Genomic DNA, 26,547 nt, shown 5'->3' with positions numbered 1-26,547 from the left:
ACTGTACGTTCCTTAACAAGAACATGGCATGACCTAGGGAAAAAGCATGGGCCTGGGAGTCAGAGGATCTGGTTTGAATCCCTGCTTCACCACTTCTCTTCTGTGTGACTTTGGGCAAGTCACTTAAGATTCTCTGTGCCTCAGTTTCCTCATCTGTAAAATGGGGATTAAATACCTGTCCTCCTTCCCCCCCTTAGACTGTGAGTTCCTTGAGGGATAAGGACTTGCTTATCTCTTATGACCATAGCTCTTAACACAGTGTTTTGCCTGTAATAAGAAATGAATAAATACTACAGTTAATAATATTATTAATGCAACTCTTGCATCATAGGATGAGTGGAGGCATACTGAAAGATATTCTCTGTTATGTTACTGTGGTTGCTGTTTACCACTGTGATCAGAGACAATTTTCTACCTCTTTATATTACTGGTTATATGATGTTGTTGTTTAATAGTAATAATTATTGTATTTTTTTCAAAATGGTATTTGTTAAGTGCTTACTATGTGCCAGGCACTGTACTAAGCGATGGGGGTAGATACGAGCAAATCGGGTTGGACACAGTCCCTGTCCCACATGGAGCTCAAAGTCTCTATCCCCATTTTACAGATGAGGTAACTGCTACCCAGAGATGTTAAGTGACTTGCCCAAGGTCACACAGCAGATAAGTGGCCGAGCCAGAATTAGAACCCATTTCCTCCTGACTCCCAGGCCTGTGCTCTATCCACTACACCAAGCTGCTAAACTCTGTTTAAAGAGAGTTACGTAGCTGACTCCGATCGCTGCATAATAGCATTGTCTGTCTCTTTCCCAGCAGTGAGGCCCTTTGTCACGAGATGACGAATGTGTTTTAAGCACTGAACTCTGCATGAGACACCAGGAAAGAGAAGTGAAGCAGTAACACCCATCTTAGCCCTCCAAAGCCTCGAGGTGACCTATTAGCACAGAAACACACACAGGCTTAACTCATTCAATTAATTGTTGTATTTACTGAGCACTTACTGTGCACAGAACACCTTACTAAGCACTTAGCACTGTACTAGAACTGTGCCTTGCAATTCCCAAACTCAGGTAGTCACAGCTGGATACAGTTAACACTGGGGTCAGGGCGGGGTTCAACCTCACTAGAAGAGTTTGCACTGCGCTGTGTCAACCTTTTTCCCCAAGCTGTCTCCCATCTCTCCCTTATCTGAAAAGGCCCAAATGATTAGAGACAGACAACCTATATTCAGGAATTAACAAAGGTAGGTTTCTTCTCCTCTTGTGGTATAGACCTGAGGATACCTTTGCAAGACAGTCCAAATGCTCTACTTTCACAGAACATTTCTGAAATATGATGAAAAATGAAAGTCTGTTTATACGGAATATCACATATATGGATTATCACCAAACTGGCTTTCAGCAGTATCCAACCGTGCAGATGAAAATGTGCTTGCCATATTCACCTGTCACATTTGTCAGAAAATTACTGCCCCTATTTTCAAAACCTTATTGAAAGGCATATCTCCTACAAGAGGCCTTCCCTGATTAAGCCCTCCTTTCCTCTCCTCCCACTCTGTTCTTTATCACCTTCGTTTGCTCCCTTTATTCACTCCCCCCCACCCCCGCAGCCTCAGCCCCATAGCACGTATGTACACATCCATAATTGATTTATTTATATTAACATCTGTTTCCCCCTCTAGACTGTAAGGTCATGGATGACAGGGAATGTGTCTGTTATACTGTACTCTCCCATGCGCTTAGTACAGTACACTGCACACAATATCTGCTCAATGAATAAGAAATTGATCAATCTCACTGCATCATTTACATAGGGTTGTCAGCAACCGGATTGATCGAAAAGGAGTGTGGGTTAAAGAGGTTTTGAGAAGGAATGCCAATTCAAGGTCGCAGATGGTCAGATATGTAAAATAAATGGCTCCATGTGTATAGGGCAAGTTCTAGCATATTGTTGGCTTAATAATAATGTTTTTGCAAAAGTGCAAGGATAGAAGATTTTTGCATAAACAGTGGAATTCCTGATTGGGAGGACATTAGTATAAATGCATCAACCTAATGCTTCAGCATCAGTGGTCTAGAGAAGCCAAGGAGAGAGGGACAGTTTCCTCAACCTTCTATCTTTAGCTGAAGCTCCACCACCATTTTGCGCCTGAAAAAGGAGAGTAAGCCCCTGAAGGCTGTTCCGAACCTGCCTAGCTTCTGTCCCATCCCTGCCATACCGTCAGGGCTATCAGAAGGACATGTTCAACAGTTTGGCGAAACTAGATCCCACATTTGGGAGGCACCCTTGAGGTTGGCAAGCGTGATCATGATAATTAATAACAACAATTATGTACTTGTTAAGCACTTACTATGTGTCAAGCACTCACTGTTCTAAGCATTGGGAGAGATGCAAGCAAATTGGGTTAGATACAGTCCCTGTCCCACATAATAAAAATTATGGTATATGTTAAGTGCTTTCCATGTGCCAGGCACTGGACTAAGTGCTGGGGTGGGTACAGGCAAATCAGTTTGGACAAGGTCCCTGTCCCACACAGGGCTCACACTCTTAATACCTGTTTTACAAATGAGGTAACTGAGGCCCAGAGATGTTAACTGACTTGCCCAAAGTCACACAGCAGATCGTAGAGGAGCCGGGATTAAAACCCAGGTCCTTCTGACTCCTACATTCATGCTGTATCCACTAAACCATGCTACTTCTCTGTGATATGTGACTAAAGTTTCTTTAAACCTTAGAAATACTCTTTTCTCAACATAAAGGCCGATAGAGTGAAAAATGCTAAGGAAGCACTTCTTTTCTATCTAAGTAAAAACGTTCGGAACCAACATCCAACAGGAAAAGGAAGTGGGGAATGAAAAAGAGACAACTGGGAGGTAACCTTGAGAAACCAAGAGAAACTACACTCTGCACAACAATAAGACAACCTGGGACCCCCTCAGTTTTGGATTATGACTCTTGGACCCCCGGGTGAATAAGAAAAGAGCCATGGTTGCAGTGATTTTTTTCCTCCACCCTCCTCACTAGTACGATGGCTTCAAAGACTTGTGCGTGTGTAATTCCAACACTTTAAGAGTTTTTCCAACCACTGTGCAGTGAAAAGCAGGAGCTAAAATGAATGAAGAAAATTCTACTATTTCCACTACAAAAAAATAACTACACTAAAAGGGAAGGAAGAGTCAAGTCAGCTAGTAAAGCGATTCAGCAAAGACTTCTTAATCCACAGCCACTTCACTACTCTTTCTCTCTCCTACTCCTAGCCGCTGCCACCTCTTTAAGGGTCTTTCTTCAGGCAAATTACCCTTCCATGAAGGAACCGATGCTCTTTTCATGCCAAACCTCATGCTTTGAACTATATGATCACAACCTGGACCGCAAAATATTCATCGTGGTCTTTCAACTTCTGCAAACATACCCACAGCCTTCTACCACTTCCTATCCCCTAGAACATAGGGTGAAGGACAAATTCATCTAGAAATCTGAGCTGTTGACTGTCCACTTATCCAAAATGGTTTTCATCACCATTTGAAAGCCTAAAGGGACACAAGAAATTGTCATTTTTCATTCACGAGCTCTGGAAAAGAAAACTTCTTAGAGGAATAATCCCATCCCCCAACCCACACGCTATTTACTTTTGCACTTCTTCTCTCAACCTAAGAAGTACAACTAGCAAAATGGAATCCAGTCTAATGAAGATGAAAGACTTTTCTAGATCTCTCAGACATGTTAAGCTCCTTCAGGAATGCTAGTCTTGGTAGGAAAGAAGTCAAAGAGACAATAATTGAGAAAAAAAGGAAAAGAAAACTCACTTTACCCATCTGGAGCTGGCCCAGCATCAGTCGATGTTAAACGTCCTGTTTTCCACTCGGTGCCATTGCAAAGGAAATCCCTCCTGGGGGAGTCAGCCCAGAGCAGGGCAGTTGTCACCGCTTTGGCTAAATTGTGCTATCTGGATCGCCAGGTCGGTCAGAGCCCGAGGAAACCGAGGAGATCTGGGGCCAACCGCCAACCGAGGCCAGTGAGATCTATTTGAGACTGAAGAGCAGTTTCCAGATATCTCCTTCACCAAATGGGCTGGGCTATTCTTCTCCTGCCTATAGGAAATCCTTCAGCTTCCCCTTGTCAGCAAACCACCCCGTAGAGAGACGAGACTCATTCTGCTGACTGCCCTCACTATGTATCTTTCCTCTCGACAAATAAATGCCTGTGGAAAACCTCCCCAGCGGGGGCCTGGCAAGAACTCCGATGCTGCTGCAGGTGGGCTGGTTGGAACCAACTGAATGAAGCTCAGACTTTGGGGAAAACAACTGAACATCAATCCGAGCGCAAGCTGGCAAGCTGCCCAGGCTCTCAGATCAGCATGTTGATTCTAGCAGCCCTGGAGGTCCACTAAATGAAAGAGTCAAAAAATCTCAGTGCAGGGAGAGCCCTTCACAAGTCACTGTGTCCAATCCCCTGCAGTCAGGCAGTCTCCACCTAAACAGATCGTGGAGGGCAGGGCTATTGTTATATCTCTGGTATACTGTTCTACTGTACTCTCCCAAGCGCTTAGGATAGCGCTCTGCACACAGTAAGCGCTCGATAAATACCATTAATTGATTGTTCATTGAATTCTCCAGGGAAGAGATTTTCAGAGTGTCGCCTGACTTGTCAAACTGATATCTATGGGAAAGAAAATGTCCTCCAGTCTGTTGTTTCTAGGGTCCCTCAAGGAGGAGGGTCTGAAATAGGACATGGTGGGTGATCAGAAGGAACTGAGTACTAATCCCGGCTCTGCCTCTTGTTTGTTGTGTGACCTTGGGGAAGTCACTTCACTTTTCTGGGCCTCAGTTACCTCATTTACAAAATGGGGATTGAGATTGTGAGCCCCATGTGGGACAGGGACTGTATCCAACCTGATTACCTTGTATCTACCCCAACACTTAGTACAGTGCCTGGCACATAGTAAGTGCTTAACAAGTACCACAGTTATTATTATTATTGACACAGAGCCAATTCCTGCTGCATCAGAGCAGCTGCTTGTCCCCAGATCTGTCTCCAAACTCAGGTTGCGGACGGGATTTTGTCTAGGTCACTGACCCATGAACAGCTGTGTACCCTGAGTTGCATTGTGAACAAATTCAGAAAGTGAATGGGTTAAAAAGTAAAAGTTTGCTCTAATCCCACCTCTGCCACCTGCATGCTGTGTATTCATGGGCAAGTCACTTAACTTTTCTGTGCCTCAGTTTCCTTATCTGTAAACCGGGGATGGAGACTTTGAGCCCTATGCAGGACAGGGACTGTTCCAACCCAATTTCCTAGTATCCTCACCAGCACTTAATACAGTACCTGGAACGTAGTGAGTGCTAAACAAATACCATAATTCTTGTTATTCTTTGACTGTCAGTTTCCTCAACTGTAAAATGGGGATTCAATCCCTGTTCTGTCTCCCTTCCTTAGACTATAAGCCCCTTGTAAGACAGGAACTGTGTCCAACCTATTAGCTTTACTCTGAGCTTAAAACTGTGCTTTGACACGTAATAAGTGTCTAACACATACCTTAATTATATCATATAATAATAATCATTATTGCACTTGAATCTGTACCCTTTAGAATATGGTTTTCACCCCTCCCTCAGCCCCATGGCTCTTACGAATTTTATTCGTAATTCATTTATATCAATGTCTGCCTCCCCCTCTAGACTGTAAGCTTGTTGTGGGCATGGAACGTGTCTACCAACTCTGTTGCACTGTATTCTCCCAGTGTACCCTCCATTGTACCTGCCCAAGTGCTTAAGACTGTGTGTTGCACACGATAAATAACCGATAAATACATAGATTGAATCTGACTCAATATCCTTGCTGCTTTAATCCAGCATATTAATGAGGTCATTCAATAGTATTTATTGAGCGCTTACTATGTGCAGAGCACTGTACTAAGCGCTTAGGATGAACAAGTCGGCAACAGATAGAGACAGTCCCTGCCGTTTGACGGGCTTACGGTCTAATCGGGGGAGACGGACAGACGAGAACAATGGCAATAAATAGAGTCGAGGGGAAGAACATCTCGTAAAAACAATGGCAACTAAATAGAATCAAGAATAGGTCATGAACCAAATGATAGTTCATTGCCTGAAAATGTTCGTGAAGGGACCGGTTTGCTTTCAGAGAGGGATGTGAGCCCAAGAAAAGTGAATATAATGTCATGTACTCTCTCTTCACCAAGTTGAGGACAGAAATCTGCAAAAAATAAAATAAGCAAATAGTGTGACTTCTCCTTTTAGGTTTTAGGCCTTCCCAAATCTCTCCGTTCATTCAGTCATATATATTGGGCACTTACTGTGTGCAGAGGACTGTATGAAGCACTTGGGAGAGTACAATATAACAATAAACAGACATATTCCCTGCCACAAAAAGAAGTTGTTTTCCCTTGACCCAGCCACCAGATGCGAGCTTTAGACGCGATAACCCTTCTGACCCAGTGACACGTTTTGGAGCTATTTTAGGGCCGGCCAGCACTTCCTGTTCCGGCACAGATGTGGCTATGTAGAAAGAACAAGCAGATAGTATGTCCGGCATGCGGACAAGGGCTTACATTCCGAATCTTTCAAGGTGGCTTACAATGTAAACCTTGGAGGAGTTGGCGGAGGGTCTGAAATTCATCATCATTTACCTAGCGCCTATACTGTGGAAGCAGAGTGGCCTAGTGGGACGAGCACAGGCCTGGGAGTCAGAAAAAGCTGTGTTCTAATGCTGCCTCTGTCACTCAACTGCTGTGTGAGACCTTGGGCAGGTCACTTAATTTATCTGTCCTTCAATTACCTCATCTGTAAAATGGGGATTAAGAGCGTGAGCCCCATGTGGGACAGGGACTGTGTCCAACCTGATTACATAGAATCTACTCCAGAGTTTAGAACAATGCCTGGCACATGGTAAGCACATGGTAACTCAGGGTACAAATACCATTTTCTAAAAAATGGTGGCCTACAAGCCCAAGGGGTTATTATTAATTCAAGTAAAATACAGAGATTCTATATCTTATAGAATCTCTATATAGAGATTATCCTTTCTAGATTCATAATTTTTTTCCAGGGAAAGGGCATGCTGAAAGGGGATGCATTATGCTCATTGTAGGCAGGGAATGTGTCTGTTATTATATTGTACTCTCTCAAGCGCTTAGTACAGTGCTTTGAACATAGTGAATGCCCAAATATAGTTGACTTATTGACAGTTCCAGGAGGAGATCAAGAAAACAAAAGAAAATCTGATGCAGTGTTTGTCTGTCTCTGGACCGCCAGTATCAATCACTCAGTCAAACAGGGGAATTTACTTAGCACTTACTTGTGCAGAGCACTCTACTAAGATCTTGGGAGAGTACCACACAACAGAATTAGCAGACACGCTCCCTGCGCAAGATGAAGCAGCGTGGCTTAGTGGAAAGAGCCTGGGTTTGAGAGTCAGAAGTCGTGGGTTCTAATCCCGTCTCCACCACTGATCAGCTGTGATACTTTGGGCAAATCACTTGACTTCTCTTTGCCTCAGTTACCTCATCTGTAAAATGGTGATTAAGACTGTGAGCCCCCGTGACAGCCTGATTACCTTGTGTCTACCCCAGTGCTTAGAATAGTGCTCAGCACATAGTAAGTCCTTAACAAATGCCATCATTATTATTAGGGGATCCGGGGGGAGGGGGGAGGCTCCGCTACTTAGCCAGATGGTAGTTTGGAGTCAGTAGAGAGGGTCATGATTAGCCAGCTCCAGACCTTGAAAATCCTGGCAGGGTCTCCAACTACCAGATTGCCAGGATGGGGACAGACATTTCATTTGTTCAGAAAATGGGTTTGCCTATCAAGCGCTTACTATGATCTAAGCATCGCCTTGATTCCATTTATTTGCTATTGTTTTAATGAGATGTTCATCCCCTTGATTCTATTTATTGCTATTGTTCTTGTCCGTCCGTCTCCCCGGATTAGACTGTAAGCCCATCGAAGGGCAGGGACTGTCTCTGTTACCGATTTGTACATTCCAAGCGCTTAATACAGTGCTCTGCACATAGTAAGCGCTCAATAAATACTATTGAATGAATGAATGAATAAGCATTGGGGTGACAATAATAATGATAATAATTGTGATATTTGCTAAGCGCTTACTATGTGCCAGGCATTGTACTAAGCACTGGGGTAGGTATAAGATCATCAGGTTGGACACAGTCTCTATCCCACATGGGGCTCACAGTCTCAATCCCCATTTTACAGGTGAAGTAACTGAGGCATAGTTCCCTCAAGCTTAACTTAAGTGCTTACTATGTATCAAGCACTGTTCTAAGCACTGGGGTAGGTACAAGTTAATTAGGTTGGACACAGTTCCTGTCCCACATGGGGGCTCATAATCTTAAGTAGGAGGAGAACAGGTCAGGTAAATCTCCATTTTACAGTTGAGAACGCTGAGGCACTGAAAAGTTAAGTGATTTGCCTAAGGTCACACTGCAACAGTGGGTAGAGCAATCGGCTCAGCCAGGAACAGAACCCAGGTCCTCTGACTACCAGGTCCATGCTCTTTCCACTAGGCCATACTGTTTCTCAAGGCTTGGCCTTAAGCCCAGCAATGAGGAAAAGCTAGTGTGGGCCTGATAACCCGGAGAAATCTGTCCTTCATTGAGGAAAGTGTGGTCCTCCTTCAGTATTCATTGGTATTGACAATAATTGTTGTATCTGTTAAGTGCTTACTTTGTGTCAAGCACTATTCTAAGCCCTGGGGTAGATACAAGTTAATCGGATCAGATATGGACTTGGTCCTTGTTCTACATGGGGCTCACAGTCTAAGTAGGAGGGAGAACAGGAATTGAAACCTCCATTTACGGATGAGGGAACTGAGGCACAGAAAAAGTGAAATGACTTGTCCAAGGTCACGTAGCAGGCAAAGGGAAAAGCCAGAATTAGAACCCAGGTCCTCTGACTCCCAGGCCTGGGCTGTTTCCACAAGGGCCACACTGCTCCTCTTGCGAGTGACCTTATTGAAAACTGCCTCAACTCTGACTTAATTCCCAGCCTTGGAGGTGGATGCCTCATAATTTGCAGACGAGATTGCCAGTGCATTTTCCCACTGCCTAGCATCTGGGTCAAAGTCCAGTAAACCAGCCTGAAAACAGGCAGCAGACGTTTTCTATATAGGAAGAAAACAAAGAGGCCAGAGTGACTTTGCTTCCTGGAAGTCTTCTCTCATCACCTTGGAGAGTCCCCTGAGTTCTTGGGTCCCTATCTTAACACTCTGCTACTTCCCTGGATGTAATTTAATTTTAAGGTCTGAATTTCCCACTAGACTGTAAAGTCCTTGAGGGCGAGGCCCCACTCTACTGTACTGTCAAGCACTTAGAACAGTGCTCTACCCACAATATGCACTCAAATACCAATCAATCATATTTACTGAGCACTTACTATGCACAGATCACTATACTAAGCTCTTAGGAGAGCACAGTACAACAGAATTAGCATTCCCATTGATGGATAGACTGGATTTCCATTTGGAATATTGGAAGGGAACCCATAAAATTCATCCTAAAACTCTTCATTTCCAACAGAAACCAGGGCGTCTTGTCTTTTTCTTTTTTAAAAAAATGGTATTCATTAGGTGCTTACCACGTGCCAGGCACCGTACTAAGCGCTGGAGTAGATACAAACTAATCAGGTTGGACCAAGTCCATGTCCCATGGGGCACTCACTATTAATCCCCATATTACAGACGAGGGAACTGAGACCCAGAGAAGTTAAATAACTTGCCCAGTGTCACAACAGATACATGGCAGAGCTGGGATTAGGACCCAGGTCTTCTGACTCCCAGCCCCATGCTTTTTCCACTAGGCCCTGCTGCTTCTCATCTCCAATTCTTCCACCTCCATCCCAACTCCATTTCCAATAAAGTCAGGGCTTCATCATGGGTGGTGGACACTTCCACTTTCATTTCATAGCATTCACCAATCAACTGGAATTAAGAATAATTAATGATAGCCTAAATGCCTGGGAAAGATTCCATACACCTTTTAAAGCACTTGATCCATGTCCAAAGAGTAATACAGGCACTGGTCAAATAAACTTGATCTCTTAAAACATCCCTTGTCTGCAAATATGATATCACAATATCATTTTTTTCTCTCCCCCCCCCACCTTTTTAGGTGCTTACTATGTGCCAGGCACAGTACTAAGCACTGGGGTAGACACAAGCTAATCAAGTTGGAAACAGTCCAGATCCCACTTGGGGTAGTGGACATTTAATCCGCATTTTATAAATGAGGAACTGAAGCATGGAGAAGTGAAGTGACTTGCTCAAAGTCACACAGCAGACAAGTGGCAGAGCCGGAATTAGAACCCAGGTCCTTCTGACTTCCAGACCCATCCTCTATCCACTAAGCCATGCTGCTTGTCTCTTGGTGCCTCTTGGATAAACCCTAGGAAGGCAGGTTGAGAAGTAAGTGTGTGGTAAGCTATGCGGGGCAGGGAATTTGCTGATTTCAAAACTGTGTTCACAATTTAAGTTCTGGGGCTAATACACCAGATGAAGGTATGCAGTTCCACCCACCTCAAACGTCCATAAGACAATGCCGCTGTTGAATTATGCACTCTAGAAAAACATGGCCTTTTGAGGTTGCACAATGTACCCTGCACAAAGGCAATATTTGCTTCGGACTCAAATTAAAAAATGACTTAGGCTCAACCACATCTCCAAAGAACAACAGCGACTCTGGAATTTGGTTGGGAGAAGAGAAACTTGTCAAGGAATATGAGATAACTTTTACAAAAGGAGAAGATGACACGGGAGGAAAATAAGAGTACAGTGGAAATTCTCCCATGGGTAAAGGAGGAAAGTGCCTGAAATAGTCAACAAGGAAGCGTTTGTGCACTGTGAAAATCTTAGAAACACATTAAGACTTCTTAAGAATTGACTGTGGTATTCCTGACTTTATGCTTTCACCTAAAAAATTTCCCCTGAATTCTGTTTCATGAACAAAGATTTTGTTTTTGATGCTAGAAGGAGATTCCTCCAAAAACTCTTTTTATCTTGAAGCAACTGTCGATTCAAGTCTTAATTATATAAACGGGTACCAATTCATGATCATTAAAAGCACTTTATCCTAATTGTCATTTTTATAAACTACTAGATCTGCAGCATTTTCATACCCTCATGGGTGTGTTTGCTTCAAGAGCACAGTCATATGCATTTATTTATATTAATTGTGGAAGCAGTGTAGCCTTCTTGAAAGAGTTTGGGCCTAGGAGTCAGAGGACCTTGGTTCTAATCCTGGCTTCTCCACTTGCCTGCTGGGTGACTCTGGGCAAGTTGCTTAGCTTCTCTGTGTCTCAGTTACCTCATCTGTAAAATGAAGATTAAAACTGAGAGTCCCATGTGAGACATGGCCTCTGCCTAACCCAGTACTTAGAACAGTGCCCGGCACAAAGTAAAAGCATTTAACAAATGCCATTTAAAAAATAAATGAAATAAATCTGACTGATTGCTTGCTTGGCTTCTGGCTCTAAAGCTCATGTGGCTTGGGCACCACTGGTATTGTATATCCTATCTTAAGACGTTCTGAAATGTTTCAGGATGGCTTTAAAAAAAATGCATGAATTCCATATATATACACACTAAAGTGTGTGTAAAGGGACCATATGGACAATAGGAAGTCTGGTGGAAGGAGTGGGAACACATCCCCTTTCCTCCCAATAAAACAATGGTTCACAGATACATTTTGGCTAATAAAGAGCCCTCCAAAGACATGTAAAGGAAATAGAGGGGGCTATTTTATAAATACAGGCACCTCCAGACTTCACCCACACAGTCTAGATTTTCACTTTCACACCAACACCCTCCACCTCACTGACCCTGTTGGAGCTTGTTCTCTATACTGTAAGCTCATTATGTGCTGGGAACGTGTCTTCTAATTCTGTTGTATTGTACTCTCCCAAGAGCTAAATACAGTGTTCTACATATAGTAAGCTCTCAATAAATACCAATGATTGATTGACTGACCCTCCACCTCACCTGTAGTTCAGAAGACCTAGGCTATCTGCAAGAAGAATAAAACATGCACAGCCTCTCTGACCATATTGCTTCCTATTTCTTAGAATTCAGTATATTCTCCGAATCAGTCAATTGATCAATTATATTTTTTGAGCATTTACTGTATGCAGAGCACTATACAAAGTGCTCAGGGGAATATACTACAGTATACACAATACCTGTCCTCAAAAAGCTTACAATCTAGGGGAAATGGCACCTAACATTACTCCTAGAGAAATGGGTTCTGTTGATCTGGCCTCAGGAATCGAGGTTTACAAACTAGCTTTTAAACCAGGCAACTGGAGAAAAATGCAGTTTTAACTTGAATTCTCCAGGTGCTCACCCACTTTAACAGGCAAATTCCTTCCTATCCATCAGGTCCAAACAAAAAGGGGGGGAGAATAAAATTCAAAGGGGATGTGGCAAATTATACTCTTCAGAGTGCCCTGTGAACACAGTTCAGCGGATGGCACATTCATTCATTCAAATCTATTGAGTGCTTACTGTGTGCACACCACTGTACTAAGCGCTTGGGAGAGTACAATATAACAAACACATTCCTGCCCACAACAAGCTCACAGTCTAGAGGGGGAGACAGATATTAATAGAAATAGATTAAATAATAGGTATATATACATACACACAGATATATACACATGTGATGTGGGAATGGGAGGAGGGATGAATGAAGAAGCAAGTAAAACCAGTGCTTTATGGAGTGAGAGAAGTGGTGAGGAGGGCTTAGTCAGGGAAGGCTTCTTGGATGAGATGTGCCTTAAATAAGGTTTTGAAGTGGGGACATAGTAAGCATTTAAATGAGTTAAAAGAGAAAAGCTATATCCGAATGATTTCCCTTCCATCTGCTCCTGTCCTAGGGTTTGTTGTGTTTTTTTTTAAAAAAATGTATTTGTTAAACCATTACTGTGTGCCAGGTAATATACTAAGTGTTGGATAAAATAATCAGGTTGGACACAGTCCCTGTCCCACATGGGGCTCACAGTCTTAATCTCTATTTTACAAATGAGAAAACTGAGTCATAGAGAAATGAAGTGACTCGCCCAAGGTCACACAGCAGACAAATGGCGGAACTGGTATTAGAACCCAGGTCCTCTAACTCCCAGGCCTGTACTATTTCCAGTAGGTTAAATTAAGGTTCCCTTCCCCACATCCTGCTCATTCCCTAACCTTGGCTCTTCCTTTGGCAACATCTGGGGACTACCCCATAGAGGAAAGTCTTGGAGAGACCAAAGACCTTTCCTTCTTCAGTGTATTTAAGAACTTCATGGTCTTCACCCTGTGGTGAAACATTCTGACCCTGGAACAGGAAGAAACACGGTTTGGCTGGGGCTTGGCCTCAGAGGAAGGAAGCAGGAATTCCTCTCTGGTGAAGCTCCCCAGTTAAGCCTGAGCTCTGGCTGTGGGGAAGGGCCACAGGCCTTTCAGAGGACTCCACTGCCCTTGAAGGTCTAGACTGAAAACTTGTTATAGACAGGGAACGAGTCTTAATTCTGTTGTGTTGTACTCTCCCAAGCACTGAGTAGAGTGCTCTGCGTGTAAGGGCTTAATAAATGCCATTTATTGATTGGAAATCTAGAAATAATTTTCCCATTAAAATTTTTGTTGGGGCTAGGGAGAGGGGAGACTTTCCTGCTTTCACTCTGTAGAAGACATTCTACTTTTTCTCCTCCTTTACATCACCCTGCTGAAGGCAGTTTTCAGCAGAGGAATCTGTGGAACCGTAAAGAAACTTCAGCAAGTTTTACAGGTGTTTCCACTATTGAAGTGGTTTTCCTGATAAAATAAGAATTCAATACTATCTAACAACCATATTTCACAGGTACAAAATTCCAATTCATTCTCATCACACGCTAAGATCACATTTTGTCGGCTGTTCTCTTGGCCGGAAATCTTAGAGCCGCGATACTTCTGGAATCCTCTTTGACGTTTCTTTTAACTTCCTTATGGCTTAATGGAAAAAACATGATAAATAATTCTCCCAGTGAAATATCTTACCAACATTAATAGTTTTCAGTTTGGGGGAAGGGCTGAATCCTTTAATCTACATTTTAACACCTGAGTTACCGTCTTTTTTTTGTTAACCAAACAGATGTCACACAAAAAATTAAAAACAACAACACAAAGCCCTTTTCTGGAGTACAGCGATTCAATCTCTATTTTTCTTCATTCAGGGAGAATGATTCAATATCCCAATAGAGTTTTACGTAGAGAGTTGTGCTTCATACACAGTAAGTTTTGACCTTGCTTGTGCACACACAAATATGGTCGTGTTGTCAGACTTGTTGGTTTGCAGTGGCTGGTGCTCTTTTTATTTTTGTTTCTGTCTCACCTCTGGTGAGACCAATTTTCAATCTCTGGTGGACCCAAATTAACCATTCACCACCAGAGAGGAGGCAAGGCCAGAAAACTGCTCAGGTTCCACCTTCCTACTTTACAAAATTGAGACCGGAGATTAAATCAAGGTCATCCCCTTGACTTTGAAACATCAAGCAGAATATGTGATTTTTCAACATCTAAACTCCTTGCTTAACCACTAAATCAACCCACATATTCAGTCTATCACCAAATCCTGTCAGTTCAACCTTCACAACATCGCTAATATCCAAACTTCCTCTTCATCCAAAAGGCTACCACGTTAATCCAAGCATTTATCTTACTCCGCCTTGATTACTGCATCAGCCTCCTTGCAGACCATGCTGATGCCTATCTCTCCCCATTTGAATTCATATTTCATTTTGCTGCCTGGATCATTTTCTAACAGAAATGTTCAGTCCATGTTTCCCTTCTCCTCAGGAGCCTCCAGAGGTTGCCCATCCATCTCCATATCACATAGAGACTCTTTACGGTCGATTTTAAAGCACTCGAACATTTGGCCCCGGGCTTATTTTACCTCCCTGATTTCCTCCTGCAAGGCAGCCCACACACTTCACTCCTATATTGACAACCTACTCAATGTACCTCGATCTCATCCATCTCACCACTGACCTCTTGCCCGCCTCTGGCCTGGAATGCCTTCCCTCTTCATTGCTGACAATCATTCTTCCCACTTTAAAAGCCTAATTGAAGGCACAGCTCCTCCAAAGACGTTCCCTGATTAAGCCCTCATATCATCTTCTCCCACTCCCTTCTTCATGGCCCAAGCACTTGAATTTTTTCCCATTATTCACCCCTTCCTCAGCCCACAGCACTTATATACAAATCTGTAATCTATTTCTTTTAGTGTCTGTCTCTCCCTCTAGACTCTAATCGCATTGTGTGCAGGAATGTGCTCTTCCAAGCACTTAGTACAGTGCCCTGTATGCAATAAGCACTCAGCAAATACAATTGATTGATAAATCACAGGCCTAGCCAGAGGAAATCTTTAGAAAAACTGGGACAGGTGAGAAGCTGGTGCTGAACTTGACTGCAGACTTTTGAATGAGGAAAGCAAATATTCCCTCTTATCTGAACAGAATAGTCACTTTTTTTGCAGTAGAAGAAGGTCAGGCTACCTTTAAAATGAATTACCAGTCTCCCATATTCCCAGTCCTTGAATCACTTCTGTTCCCTAGTTTGCTGAGGACTGTACACTCAGTTTTCTAATCTGTGTGGTAACAGGGGCTAGGAGATAGGAGAAAGAGTTAAGTTTATCTAGTAATCCTCCTGCTTTTGAAAGCTAACAAAGAGAGGAAATTCTGTCTGTACTAGAGGAAATTCCAAGGGCCTCAGTTTGGGCATTTGAAAATATTTCTGGGATTCCTGAGAGGTATGGGATAATAAAACATTTCAAAATAGAGCAATTAATTTAAAAAATTCATTTTTACCAGAGATAAAATACAGGTTTCTTTTCATCCCTGTGGTTGTTGATGTGTTGGTGAATCGGGTTTTTCTAGACCTTTTGGGGCTGAGTGTGGGAAATGACGTCCTTTCTCTGCTTTTTTATTGGGCTCCTCCCTGTTCTGTGAACCACACTCAGGTCAGAGAACAAATGTTTTACTGACAAAATAAGCAAAAAACAAAAAAAAGCAGGACCTCTGATTGCAGGTCTTGCCAAGCCCTGGGTGGGACAAGGACTGTGTCTGATCAGATTGTCTCGCATCTTCCCCAGTGCTTAGCACAATGCTTGACACCTAATAATAATGGTAATATTAGTTAAGCACTCGTTTTATGCCAAGCCCTGTCTAAGCACTGAGACTGATATAAGAGAATTGGGTCCGACACAGTCCCTGCCCCACATGGGGCTCACAGTCTAGGAGAGAGATGAAGTGTTGAATCCCCATTTTACAGGTGAGGAAGCTGAGGCACAGGGAAGTAACTTGCCCAAGGTCTCAAGCAGGCAAGTGCTTGTAAGTGCTCAAAAAATACTAGAATTATACCACCAGTACACCACAAGTGCTTTACAAATATCAGAATTAGAATGGCCTAGAGGAAAAGCAAGAGCCTGGGAGTCAGGGGATCTGGGTTCTAATCTCCGATTTGCCACTTGCCTGCTGTGTCACCTGGGGCATATCACTTCACTTCTCTGTGCTTCAGGTTCCCCTTGTGTAAAGTGGAGATTAAATACACATTCTCCCTCCTGCTTAAACTGTGAGGCCCAGATGGGATAGGACCCACCTCTGACCTGATTATCTTGTACCTACCCCCAGTACTTAGTGCAATGCTTAGTACATAGGACAAATACTACAAATATACAGTACAAATATGCCACTTGTATATACTAGCTGTGTGACTTTGGGCAGGTCACTTAACTTCTCTGTGCCTCAGTTACCTCATCTGTAAAACGGGGATTAAGACTGTGAGCCCCACATGGGACAACCTGATCACCTTGTATCCCCCCCGGCGCTTAGAACAGTGCTTTGCACATAGTAAGCACCTAACAAATACCACTATTATTATTACTATACTTCTAGAATTACTATTACTGTAGTAGCTAAGTGAGAAGTTCAATATAGAAGGTAGGGTATACACTTTATACTGAATCAGTCTCCCCCTCTCTACTTTAAGCTTGCTGGGAACAGCGGATGTGCCTACCTACTCTGTAGTATCATACTCTCCAAAGTGCTTAGTACAGTGCTCTGCACATAATAAGTACTCAATAAATACCAGTGATTGATTGATTTCCAATACCTTGTCTCATTTATAGCACTTTCCTCCCCAAAACAGACAATTCAAGAACACTTCCTCTCTCAGTCCAGCACAATTTCACCAATGCCTCAACCTCCCAATAATGCAGGAAATGCATTCTTGCAGAACCCCATGTTAAGGCAAATTCATGCTGTAGTGCTTATGCTGCGTCCAGGGCTTCAAAGCATGCACACAAACCTTCCTTCCATCACTGCATCAGGCTGCAAACTGGTAGATGAATATGTCATTGAAAGAATGTTCTCTAATTCTAGGCAAAATGCATTGTGCAAAGACATAGTCTGGCTGAAATCAGTGTATCGTATCTTGTTTATCCTTACTGAATTCCCTTCAGATGTGAAGGGACATTCACTATTCCCATTTTGTAAAACTGTAAAGTGAGCCACAACTTGTCCTAGATCACACAATAAGTCATTGGGAAAACAAGTTATATAATCCAGGTGTCATGTTTCCTGTCCAGTAAATTCATTGGCCACCTCCCTAGGGCATTGTGGGCCGAAGCTCCTTGTGGGCAGGGACCGTGTTTATCAACCTCTATTTTCCAGAGCATTAAGTACAGTGCTCTGCACACAATAAATGCTCAGTAAATACCACTGATTGATTGATTTGATATTTGAGGATAGAGGAAAAGATAGGAGGCAGCATGGCCCAATGGAAAGAGCATGAGCCTGGGAGTAGGAGAACCTGGGTTCTAATCTCAGCTCCACCACTTGCCTGCTGTGAGACATTGGGCACATCACTCAACTTATCTGTGCTTCAGTTTCCTCATTTGTAAAACTGGGGTTCAATACCTTTTGCCCCTCCTCCTTAGACTGTGAGCCCCATATGGGACACGAACTGTGTCCCACCTGATTAACTTGCACCTACCTCAGCACTTAGAACAGTGCTTGATGCGTAGTAAGTGCTTAACAAATACCATTTAAAAAATAATTGCCTGAATTTGTAAGGAGACTTCTCAGGAAGCTGATATACTAAAGATGAGGGCTGCCTGCTGGAATCCGAAGAGAAAGCGACACTTTAAAAGATGAATGATGAATTTCAGAAAAATAAGATGAACTATTTTTAGATGACAGCCCGCCTACCCAAGTATTTGTATTTATCACAAGCTGTCAAGAGGCCGACCTTAACCCCTGATGTGGAAGCAGGTACCAAATTTCACTATAGAGGAAGGGGTTAACACCACAGGGTGAAGAGAAGTAGTGCAAAGGAGTTTAACCTGGAATTTACCCCCTGGCTTTTGCAAATCCTTTGTATTTTAACAATGAGCGGAAGTTCTGTTTGTTGGAGGAAGTTCCCAGGGCCAAAGTTTGGACATTAGACAGCTGTACCCAGTAGGCTGATATTGGCGGCTATCTAAAAATAAATGCACACTCGAAACAGTTCTTTACATTGGCTACATCATCTTTTTCTTTCCCTTTAAATGCACTTAGAGGGGAAATCTGGAAAATAGTTTTGTTTTTGTTTTTTCTGGGGCCACTAGCGACGAACCTGGTGTAGTCCACATTTTTCGATTCAGCCTTTCATTTTTGTCTATTCTGAGACATTCCGGTGGATTACTCTTCCTGCCGTGTGGGAATTGTACCTAGCAATTACACCCTCATTTTGAGGATGTGAAAACTGGGGCAGGGAGAAGTTTATAACCTCATCTAAGCTGCCCTGGGGAGTCTGATGAAAGGTAGGTAGAGCAAGCCACAGAGTTCCCGGACAAACCTCTCACCCAGAGATGGTCAAACTGCCGTTTGCAAGACACATCAATCAATCAATCACAGTTAATTGTAATTAATTGTGGCTTACACATGTGTGCTTTATTATTGGGTACTCTATATCTTAAGTAAAACCCTCTCTCCACTGACCCCTCTGATTATCATCCCATTTCCCTCTTACCATTCCTTTCCAGATTCCTCAGATGAGTTGAGGAAGCCTCCACTTCCTCTCCTCAATTCCCTGTGGTCTGGATTCCACCCCCTTCACTTCACCGAGACAGCTCTCTCCAAGGTCACCAATGACCTCTTCCTGGCCAAATCCTCCAGTCTCTCTTCCATCCACATCCTCTTAAACTGCTCAGCTGTCCTCAACTCTGTAGATCACCCCTTTCTTTCTGGAAACAACATCTAAACCTGGTTTTCACTGAATGTCCTCTCCTGGTTCTCCTCTGAACTCTATGGCCATTTCACCTAAAGCTTTCTCATATACTCTCTACCTCCCACCCTTGAGTTGTTGGGATCACTCAAGGCTCAATTATGTGTCTTTCCCCATTTACACCCACTCCTTTGGAGAACTTATTCACTTCCACAGCTTCAAACAACTATTTCTTATAGATGACAGACTCCTGGGGATTAAGACCGTAAACCCCATGAGGGACATGGACTGTGTTCAACCCAACAGGCTAATCAAGTTGGACACAGTCCATGGCCCACCTGGGCTCACAGTTTTAATCCCCATTTTACAGATGATGGAACTGAGGCACAGAGAAGTGAGTTGTCCAAGATCACACGGCAGACAAGTGGCGGATCCAGGATTAGAACGCAGCTCCTTATGACTCCCAGGCCTTTTCTCTTTCCACTAGGTCATGTTGCTCCTCTCCCTTTCCCTCCTCCTCTTGACTAGCAATGCAGAAACCAAGTCATTGTACTTCTGAGAAAGTGAATAGTCACCTTTGAAATGATCATCTTTTGGGGAGCCCACCTAACTTGAGGATTACTGACAATAAAGTCAGATTGGCCTCATGATACTATAGACAGAAGCAAGGCTGGGGGTGAAGGGTCCTGAGTTCTATCAGTCAATCAATGGTATTTCTTCAGTGTTTATTGTTTGGAAGAACTATACCAGCCACTTGCTAAAGTACAAAAGAGTAGGAAGACACAATCCTGCCCTAAAAGTGCCTAGAATCCAGCATAGAAGCAGCGTGGCTCAGTGGAAAGAGCCCGGGCTTGGGAGCCAGAGGTCATGGGTTCGAAATCCGGCTCTGCCACTTGTCAGCTGTGTGACTGTGGGCAAGTCACTTCACTTCTCTGGGCCTCATTTACCTCATCTGTAAAATGGGGATTAACTGTGAGCCTCACGTGGGACAACCTGATTACCCTGTATCTACCCCAGCGCTTAGAACAGTCCTCTGCACATAGTAAGCGCTGAACAAATACCAACATTATTATTATAAGTGTGGTATTTAAGTGCCAAGCATTATGGTTGATATAATCAATCATATCAGAAACACTCCCTGTCCCACATGGGTCTCACAGTCTAAGGTGTGTGTGTGTGTGTGTGCATAACAGAAATTTAACCTCGTTTTATAGATGAGGAAACTGAGATACAGAGACACTAAGGTCACAGCAGGCAAGTGGTGAAGCAGAATTAGAACCCGAGTCACCTGCCTCCCAGTCCTGTGCTCTTTCCACCGGGCCTCACTGATCCTGTCCCTGTCCTGGACAAGCCTTGTGTAAGATCTTGGACAAGTCATTCAACCTCTGCGTGCCTTAGTTTCCCTATCTGTAAAATGGGAGTGAATTTCTGGGGCTCAAAGTAATCTGAGAAATGGGGCTTCAACCAGTGGTCTCAAATCAGGAGAAAAAAGGTAGGAAGGGGAGACTGGCAAAGAAATAGAGAGAAGGAGATGCAAGCAGAGGTAATGAATGCAAAACCCTCAGAGAGGCAAGGCAGTCATGCTAACAACTCTACCCCTTGGACTCTGGTCACACGGGGATGGAAGGAGAAGGAGGAGAAGCAGCATGGCCTATTGCATAGAGCACAGGCCTGGGAGTCAGAGGGTCACAGGTTCTAATCCCAGCTCCTCCAAGTCACTGGGCAAGGTCACTTCACTTCTTTGTGCCTCCGTTACATCATCTGTAAAATGGGGTTTGAGACTGTGAGCCCTACATGGGACAGGGACTGTGTCCAACGCGGTTAGCTGTATCCACCCCAGCACTTAGTACAGTGTCTAGCACATAGTAAGCATTTCACAAATACTATAATAGTAATAATAATAATAGTTATTATTATTAGGGATAAGGTGAGCAGTAACATTGCCCTTCCCCTGCCTCCTTGCGGGCATCAGGCCGCTGCTTCTCCCTGCTGCTGGCTGCTTTGCCCGGATCTGCGGGGAAGTGAAGCCAGCCTGCACATGATTCCCTTATGCTGGAAACCTCCAAGGGGTAGTTAGGGACCTAGCTTCCTGGTTCAGGGCAAACATGGGTACAGACTGGGGACAAGACAGTCTAGGCTACTACTCTTCCTCAGGCTTGGCATCGCTGTTCTGCCTGTCACAAGCCAAGCTTGCTTCCTGGTACTGCCCCCCCAACTGCCGCTCCCAGGACACTGGTTAAAAAAGGGACTTCAGAGGAGTCCACTGCCCCAAACTCACGTCTGCCAATCAATTGCATTTACTGAATGCTTACTATTTGCAGAGTACAGTACTAAGCACTTGGAATAGTACAACGGAATTAGCAGATACGTTCCCTGGCCATAACGAGTTTACAGGCGAGAAGGAGCTTACAGTCTAGAAGGACACAAGGTGGGCCTCCTGGTCATCTTACTCACTGTCCCTCCCCTATCTCCCACAGTAATAAACTGGGAGGGTGCCTTGAGCTCTTAAGAGAGACCCTATATAAATCCAAGACCTGGTATTACTCCAGTTCACCGAGGTGCATATGTTCCCACCTGCACCAGCCCCTGGTGCTGAGCACACTGGCAAGTGACTGAAAACATAGAATGTTGGGGATGAAAAGGAAAACTTTCGGTAACTAAATTCACAAGAGTGGAGTCAAGCTGAACAGATGTCTGAGGCCCAAACTCTCCATTCTCAACCCTCCAGGGGATTACAAAGATCCAAGGGAAGAAGCTGACAGAAATACAGATTTTCAGAGCTGGGAGTCAGGAGATCTGGGTTGTATTCCCAACTCGATACTTGCCTGCTGAGTGACTTTAGGGAAGTCACTTAACTTCCCTGTGCCTCAGTTTTCTCATCTGTAAAGAGGGGATTACCTACCTTTTCCCCTTCAGCTGAAAGCCCCATATGGGATAAGAGCTTTGATCAGATTATCCTGTATCGAACCCAGTGCTTAGCACATAGTAAACACTTAAATCATGACAATTATTATTAGTAGTAATAATAATAACAATTACTGACTCTGTCACTTTAATTTGGGGAAGCAGCATTGCCTAGGAGGAAGAACACAGGCCTAGAAGGCAGAAGACCTGGGTTCTAATTTGCCTTGTGCCTGCTGTGTGACTTTGGAGAAGTCACTTAACTTCTCTGGGCCTCAGTTTCCTCATCTGTAAAATGGAGATTTAATCCTATTCCCTCCTAGTTAGACTGGGAGTCCCATGTGGAACAGGGGCTATCTCTCGTATCTACCCCAGAACAGCGCTTGACACGGAGTAAGGAATTCATACAATAGTATTTACTGAGTGCTTTCTGTGTGCAGAGCACTGTCCTAAGCACTTGGGAGAGTACAATATAAACAGACACATTCCCTACCCACAAAGAGTTTACAGTCTAGAGATGAGCTTACATTGCAGAGCCTTCAGGATAGAGAGAGAGTGATCTCTTTTCTCTTAGCGCCCTCCCCTCCAATTTCCTGCTTTCCCGCAGCTCCCAAACACTTGTCCAAAATCCGATCATGAGATCTCAGTTGTTACGAAGCAGTTCCTTTGCTCATAGCTGGCCCCTGTCATTTCTGGAGGAGCACACTCTTTGCACACTTAACATCGTCATCATCTTTAAGTCTGGTGCACATCTCTGGGCCACGGGCAGAGTTGCACTGCAAATTGCCTGAGACAAGCCACAGGGCCCAGGACTCCAGTAAAACTTTTTTAAGCCTACAGACTTTATTGTATATTCCTCTCACAAGTGCTTAGAGCAGTGCTCTTAGTAAGTGCTTAATCCCTCTGACAGATGAGGTTTAGGTAAACTAAGTCCCTGAAGTGCATAAACACGAAGTGCTTTACAACCGGGAAACACAAACCAGAGCCTCAACTTCCCACGCCTGTTCTCAGTCTAGTAACACCCCCTTCCTCCAGAGTCTCTTCCGCGATTTAGTGGCCACTCTCACAGGGAAAAAACACTCTTGCTTCAATAGTCTTTTAGGCAAGTAAAGACTATCCAACCTGCCCACTTTTCAAGAGGAACGCAGGAAGTAGAACAAATAAAGTCTACATTCTTAACCTTTCTCCCAGAACAGGTTGCTATTTGCCCAGATGAGTGGCTACTTATCCAGTTTGCTGCCATGCTCTTTGGCAGCTAATGAGGCTTTAGGATAGCACCTGATCCTTGGGAACAAAGACGGGACAGGATTGAAAATCTGAACTGACCCCATGCCCACCCTTGCGCCAATAAGTAGAAGGAGAGCAGTGGTGTAGTGGATAGATCACAGGCCTGGGAATCAGAGGGTCATGGGTTCTAATCCCAGCTCCACCACTTGTCTGCTGCATGACTTTGGGCAAGTCACTTAATGTCTCTGTGCCTCAGTTCCCTCCTATGTAAAATGGAGATTAAGACTGTGAGCCTTATGTGGAACAGGGACTGTGTCCAACCCAGTTAGCTTGTGTCTACCCCATCTCTTAGAACAGTGCCTGGCACATAGTAAGTGCTTAACAAATACCATTATTGTTATTACAAGTAGGTCGCTGATGAATACCACTGCAAACCAGCCTACAGATTAGGACCTGATTAGACCTAATTAGAGAAGAGTGGAATTTGGTTAGTTGAAGTAAAGTGATTGGAGTAGATTCAAAGCAAACCAAAGCAGACATTGAAAATACAAAGGACATCAAGAAACACCCAACTAAGAAAGAAATACCCTCCAATACCAACTGACCAGTCAAACCTCTCCTTCCACAGTGACCAGATAAACTTCCCCTCCATTATCCTACCCAGATCAGGTTTTCCTCCCACACCAACCAATCAGGAAAGCTTCCCCCGCAACACTCATCAGATAAGCTTACCTCCAGGAAAGGAGCAGCTGAAGTCGATTTTTAAGAGCATTCAGGACATCCCTTCTCAGATAGTAAACCAGGAGTCCACCTCTCCAAGTAATTGCTTGTCATTCTTTATCTGGTGATATTCAAAATGTAATATATTCACATGAGAGCCCCTCTTCCCTTTGCTTTCCCCAAGATGGTATGTTGGCTAAGTGACATCAGTGAGACACAGATGTTGAAAACTACTCTCCCAGGGAGATATTCTCTATCCTGGAAGCAACTTTCCAAAATGCTGATGAATCTCTTTTTTTGGTCTCAAGCGCAAAGTTATTGAAGCTCGCTCTCTCGCTCTCTCTCCTCCTCCTCTTCCATCTCTCTTTCCCTCCCTCTCTTCCTTTCCCACTCCTCACCCCCACAGTAAGGGAAAGGATCCCCTGAAAAAGACTTTCTAAAGAGACTAAGGCATGACCTTGGGTGTGGGGGCAGCTCACCAGAAAGCCATTCAGTTGCCCAAACCCTGAGGAATGAATCTCTGTAGCAGTTGTTTTGAGCTCTCAGAGTGCAGAGGTGAGCTGCCTCTGCTAACTGTGGCGGGAGAAGTTAAGCATGTGTGGTTACTGGGGGAGGGGAGAAGGAAGGAGGGGGAGTAATATGAAAACTATAATAAATACAAAAACCTCTCCACATGACTTCCTGTATTTGGAGACTGAATCCTTCAGGAAGGCTCTCAAAGGAAAGGAAAGGCTGGAAATTTTTCTCTGGCTTTTTTTTTTAATGTTACTTGTTAAACACTTACTATGTGCCAGGCACTGTTATAAGCACTAAGGTAGTTTCAGCTTAATCAGTTTGGATGCAGCCATGTCCCACATGGGACCCATAGTCTTAATTCCCATGTTAAAAATGGGGTAACTGAGGCACAGATAAGTACTTTGCCAAGGTACCATAAGTGGCAGAGTTGGGATCAGAACCCAGCTCCTTCTGACTCCCAGGCCCGTGGTCTATCCGCTAGGCCACCTTGCTTCTCTCGGAAGACTCTTGGAAGGAAGAGGAAAAGAAAATCCCAGAAAAGATCTCCAGGAACTTAAAAAAAGTAAAGAGATTTGCCATCATGATACACAAGCTGGCTTTATTTACCTCCTCCCACCTGCTTTCCTTCCTGAGGGCTCCCCAAGGATCTGACGGAACCTGCTTTGAGAACTCTTTCAGCCTCCTCCACCACAATGAGGTTGATTCTGAAGTAAACCCAGAAGCTATGTTGCAAAAAGAACAAACAAAGAAGAGGAAGCAAGGAATAGGCCATTGAGAGTGGGAAAAAAAAATGGCATACCCTTCTTTTTTTAATCAGGGTTTCTGATGGCCCAGGTCAGGCTTTCTAAACATGGCTACCTCATGGTCTCTGCCTTTAATGAGAGTGGTTGAGAATAGATCAATCTTCCCCTTCAGGGTGTTAGAGGGGCTCTAAGGAGAGGGAAAGGACCTGAGGAAAACTGTATGTTTGATTTAAAAAATTCTATGTTAGGTGGACTCTCGTTTGATTTAGCTGTACCGGACTACGTCCCTCTCACTCTTTCAAAGCCCTCTTACTCTTTCCCAATTATTGGGCCCTCCCATCAGACTGCAAACTCCCTAAGGGTAGATATCAGGTCTTCTACTTCCACGGGTTCTCAAGCACTTGAGAAGAATGGGTTGAGTGGAAAGAGTACAGACCTGGCAGTCAGATTCTAATCCCAGCTCTACAACTTGCCTGCTGTGTGACCCTGGAAAAGTCACTTCTCTGTGCCTGTTTCCTCATCTGTAAAAATGGGATTCAACATCTGTTCCCCTCCTGTTTAGACTGTGAGCTCCCCGTGAGACAGGGACCATGTCCAATCTATTTCTATTGTATCTACTCCAGTGATCCGAACAGGGCTCAGCACCTAAGTGCTTGACAAGCAACCAGTCAGTCAATCATATTAACAAAAATCATTGTTATTAGTGTAAAGCTCTGAGCACTGTTGGTGCCCAAGGCATTCACAAGTAGGCATAGCCCTTCCTCTTACAATATTATATCCATGATGAGTTAACTTCATTAAAGTTCTAGTATAAAGTACAGATTAAGGTTGAGATATGGATCACAGATTACTCATTGGAAAAAACCAATGACACTGTTATTAATTGTGGTATTTGCTAAATGCTTACTATGTATCAGGCACTGTACTAAGTGCTGAGGTGGGTACAAGCAAATCGATTTAGATAGAGTCCCCATCCTACATGGGGCTCACAGTATTAATCCTCATTTTATAGATGAGGTGACTGAGGCCCAGAGAAGTGAAATAGCCTGCCCAAGGTCACAGAGCAGACAAGTGGCAGAGCTGGGATTAGAACCTAGGTCGTTCATTCGTTCGTTCGTTCGTTCGTTCCTTCTTTCCTTCCTTCCTTCCTTCCACAGTATTTATTGAGCGCTTACTATGTGCAAGGCACTGTACT

General features: G+C 43.8%; 1 protein-coding gene across 4 annotated transcripts in view; it reads right to left on the bottom strand.

The window, feature by feature from the left end:
- Positions 1 to 24,381, bottom strand: part of ADGRF5 (adhesion G protein-coupled receptor F5) — an 88,934-nt gene extending 64,553 nt beyond the window's left edge. Inside the window, exon 1 of one of the 4 annotated variants that reach the window (XM_029071940.2) lies at positions 24,106 to 24,381. Coding sequence is in view for 2 of the 4 variants with exons in the window: in XM_029071939.2 (XP_028927772.1) it covers positions 3,807 to 3,833 (27 nt within the window). In the remaining 2 variants the exon portion in view is untranslated. Of the gene's footprint in view, positions 1 to 3,806; positions 4,301 to 24,105 lie in introns of those variants that run through there. The other 3 variants (XM_029071939.2, XM_007666985.4, XM_029071941.2) reach the window with 3 other exon arrangements.
- Between the last annotated feature and the right edge of the window lie 2,166 nt (positions 24,382 to 26,547).

This window comes from Ornithorhynchus anatinus, chromosome 9, assembly GCF_004115215.2.
Source record: "Ornithorhynchus anatinus isolate Pmale09 chromosome 9, mOrnAna1.pri.v4, whole genome shotgun sequence".
Taxonomy (NCBI): Eukaryota; Metazoa; Chordata; class Mammalia; order Monotremata; family Ornithorhynchidae; genus Ornithorhynchus; species Ornithorhynchus anatinus.
The sequence above is the reverse complement of the archived record's forward strand: the minus strand, read 5'-3'. Positions and strand labels throughout refer to the sequence as shown.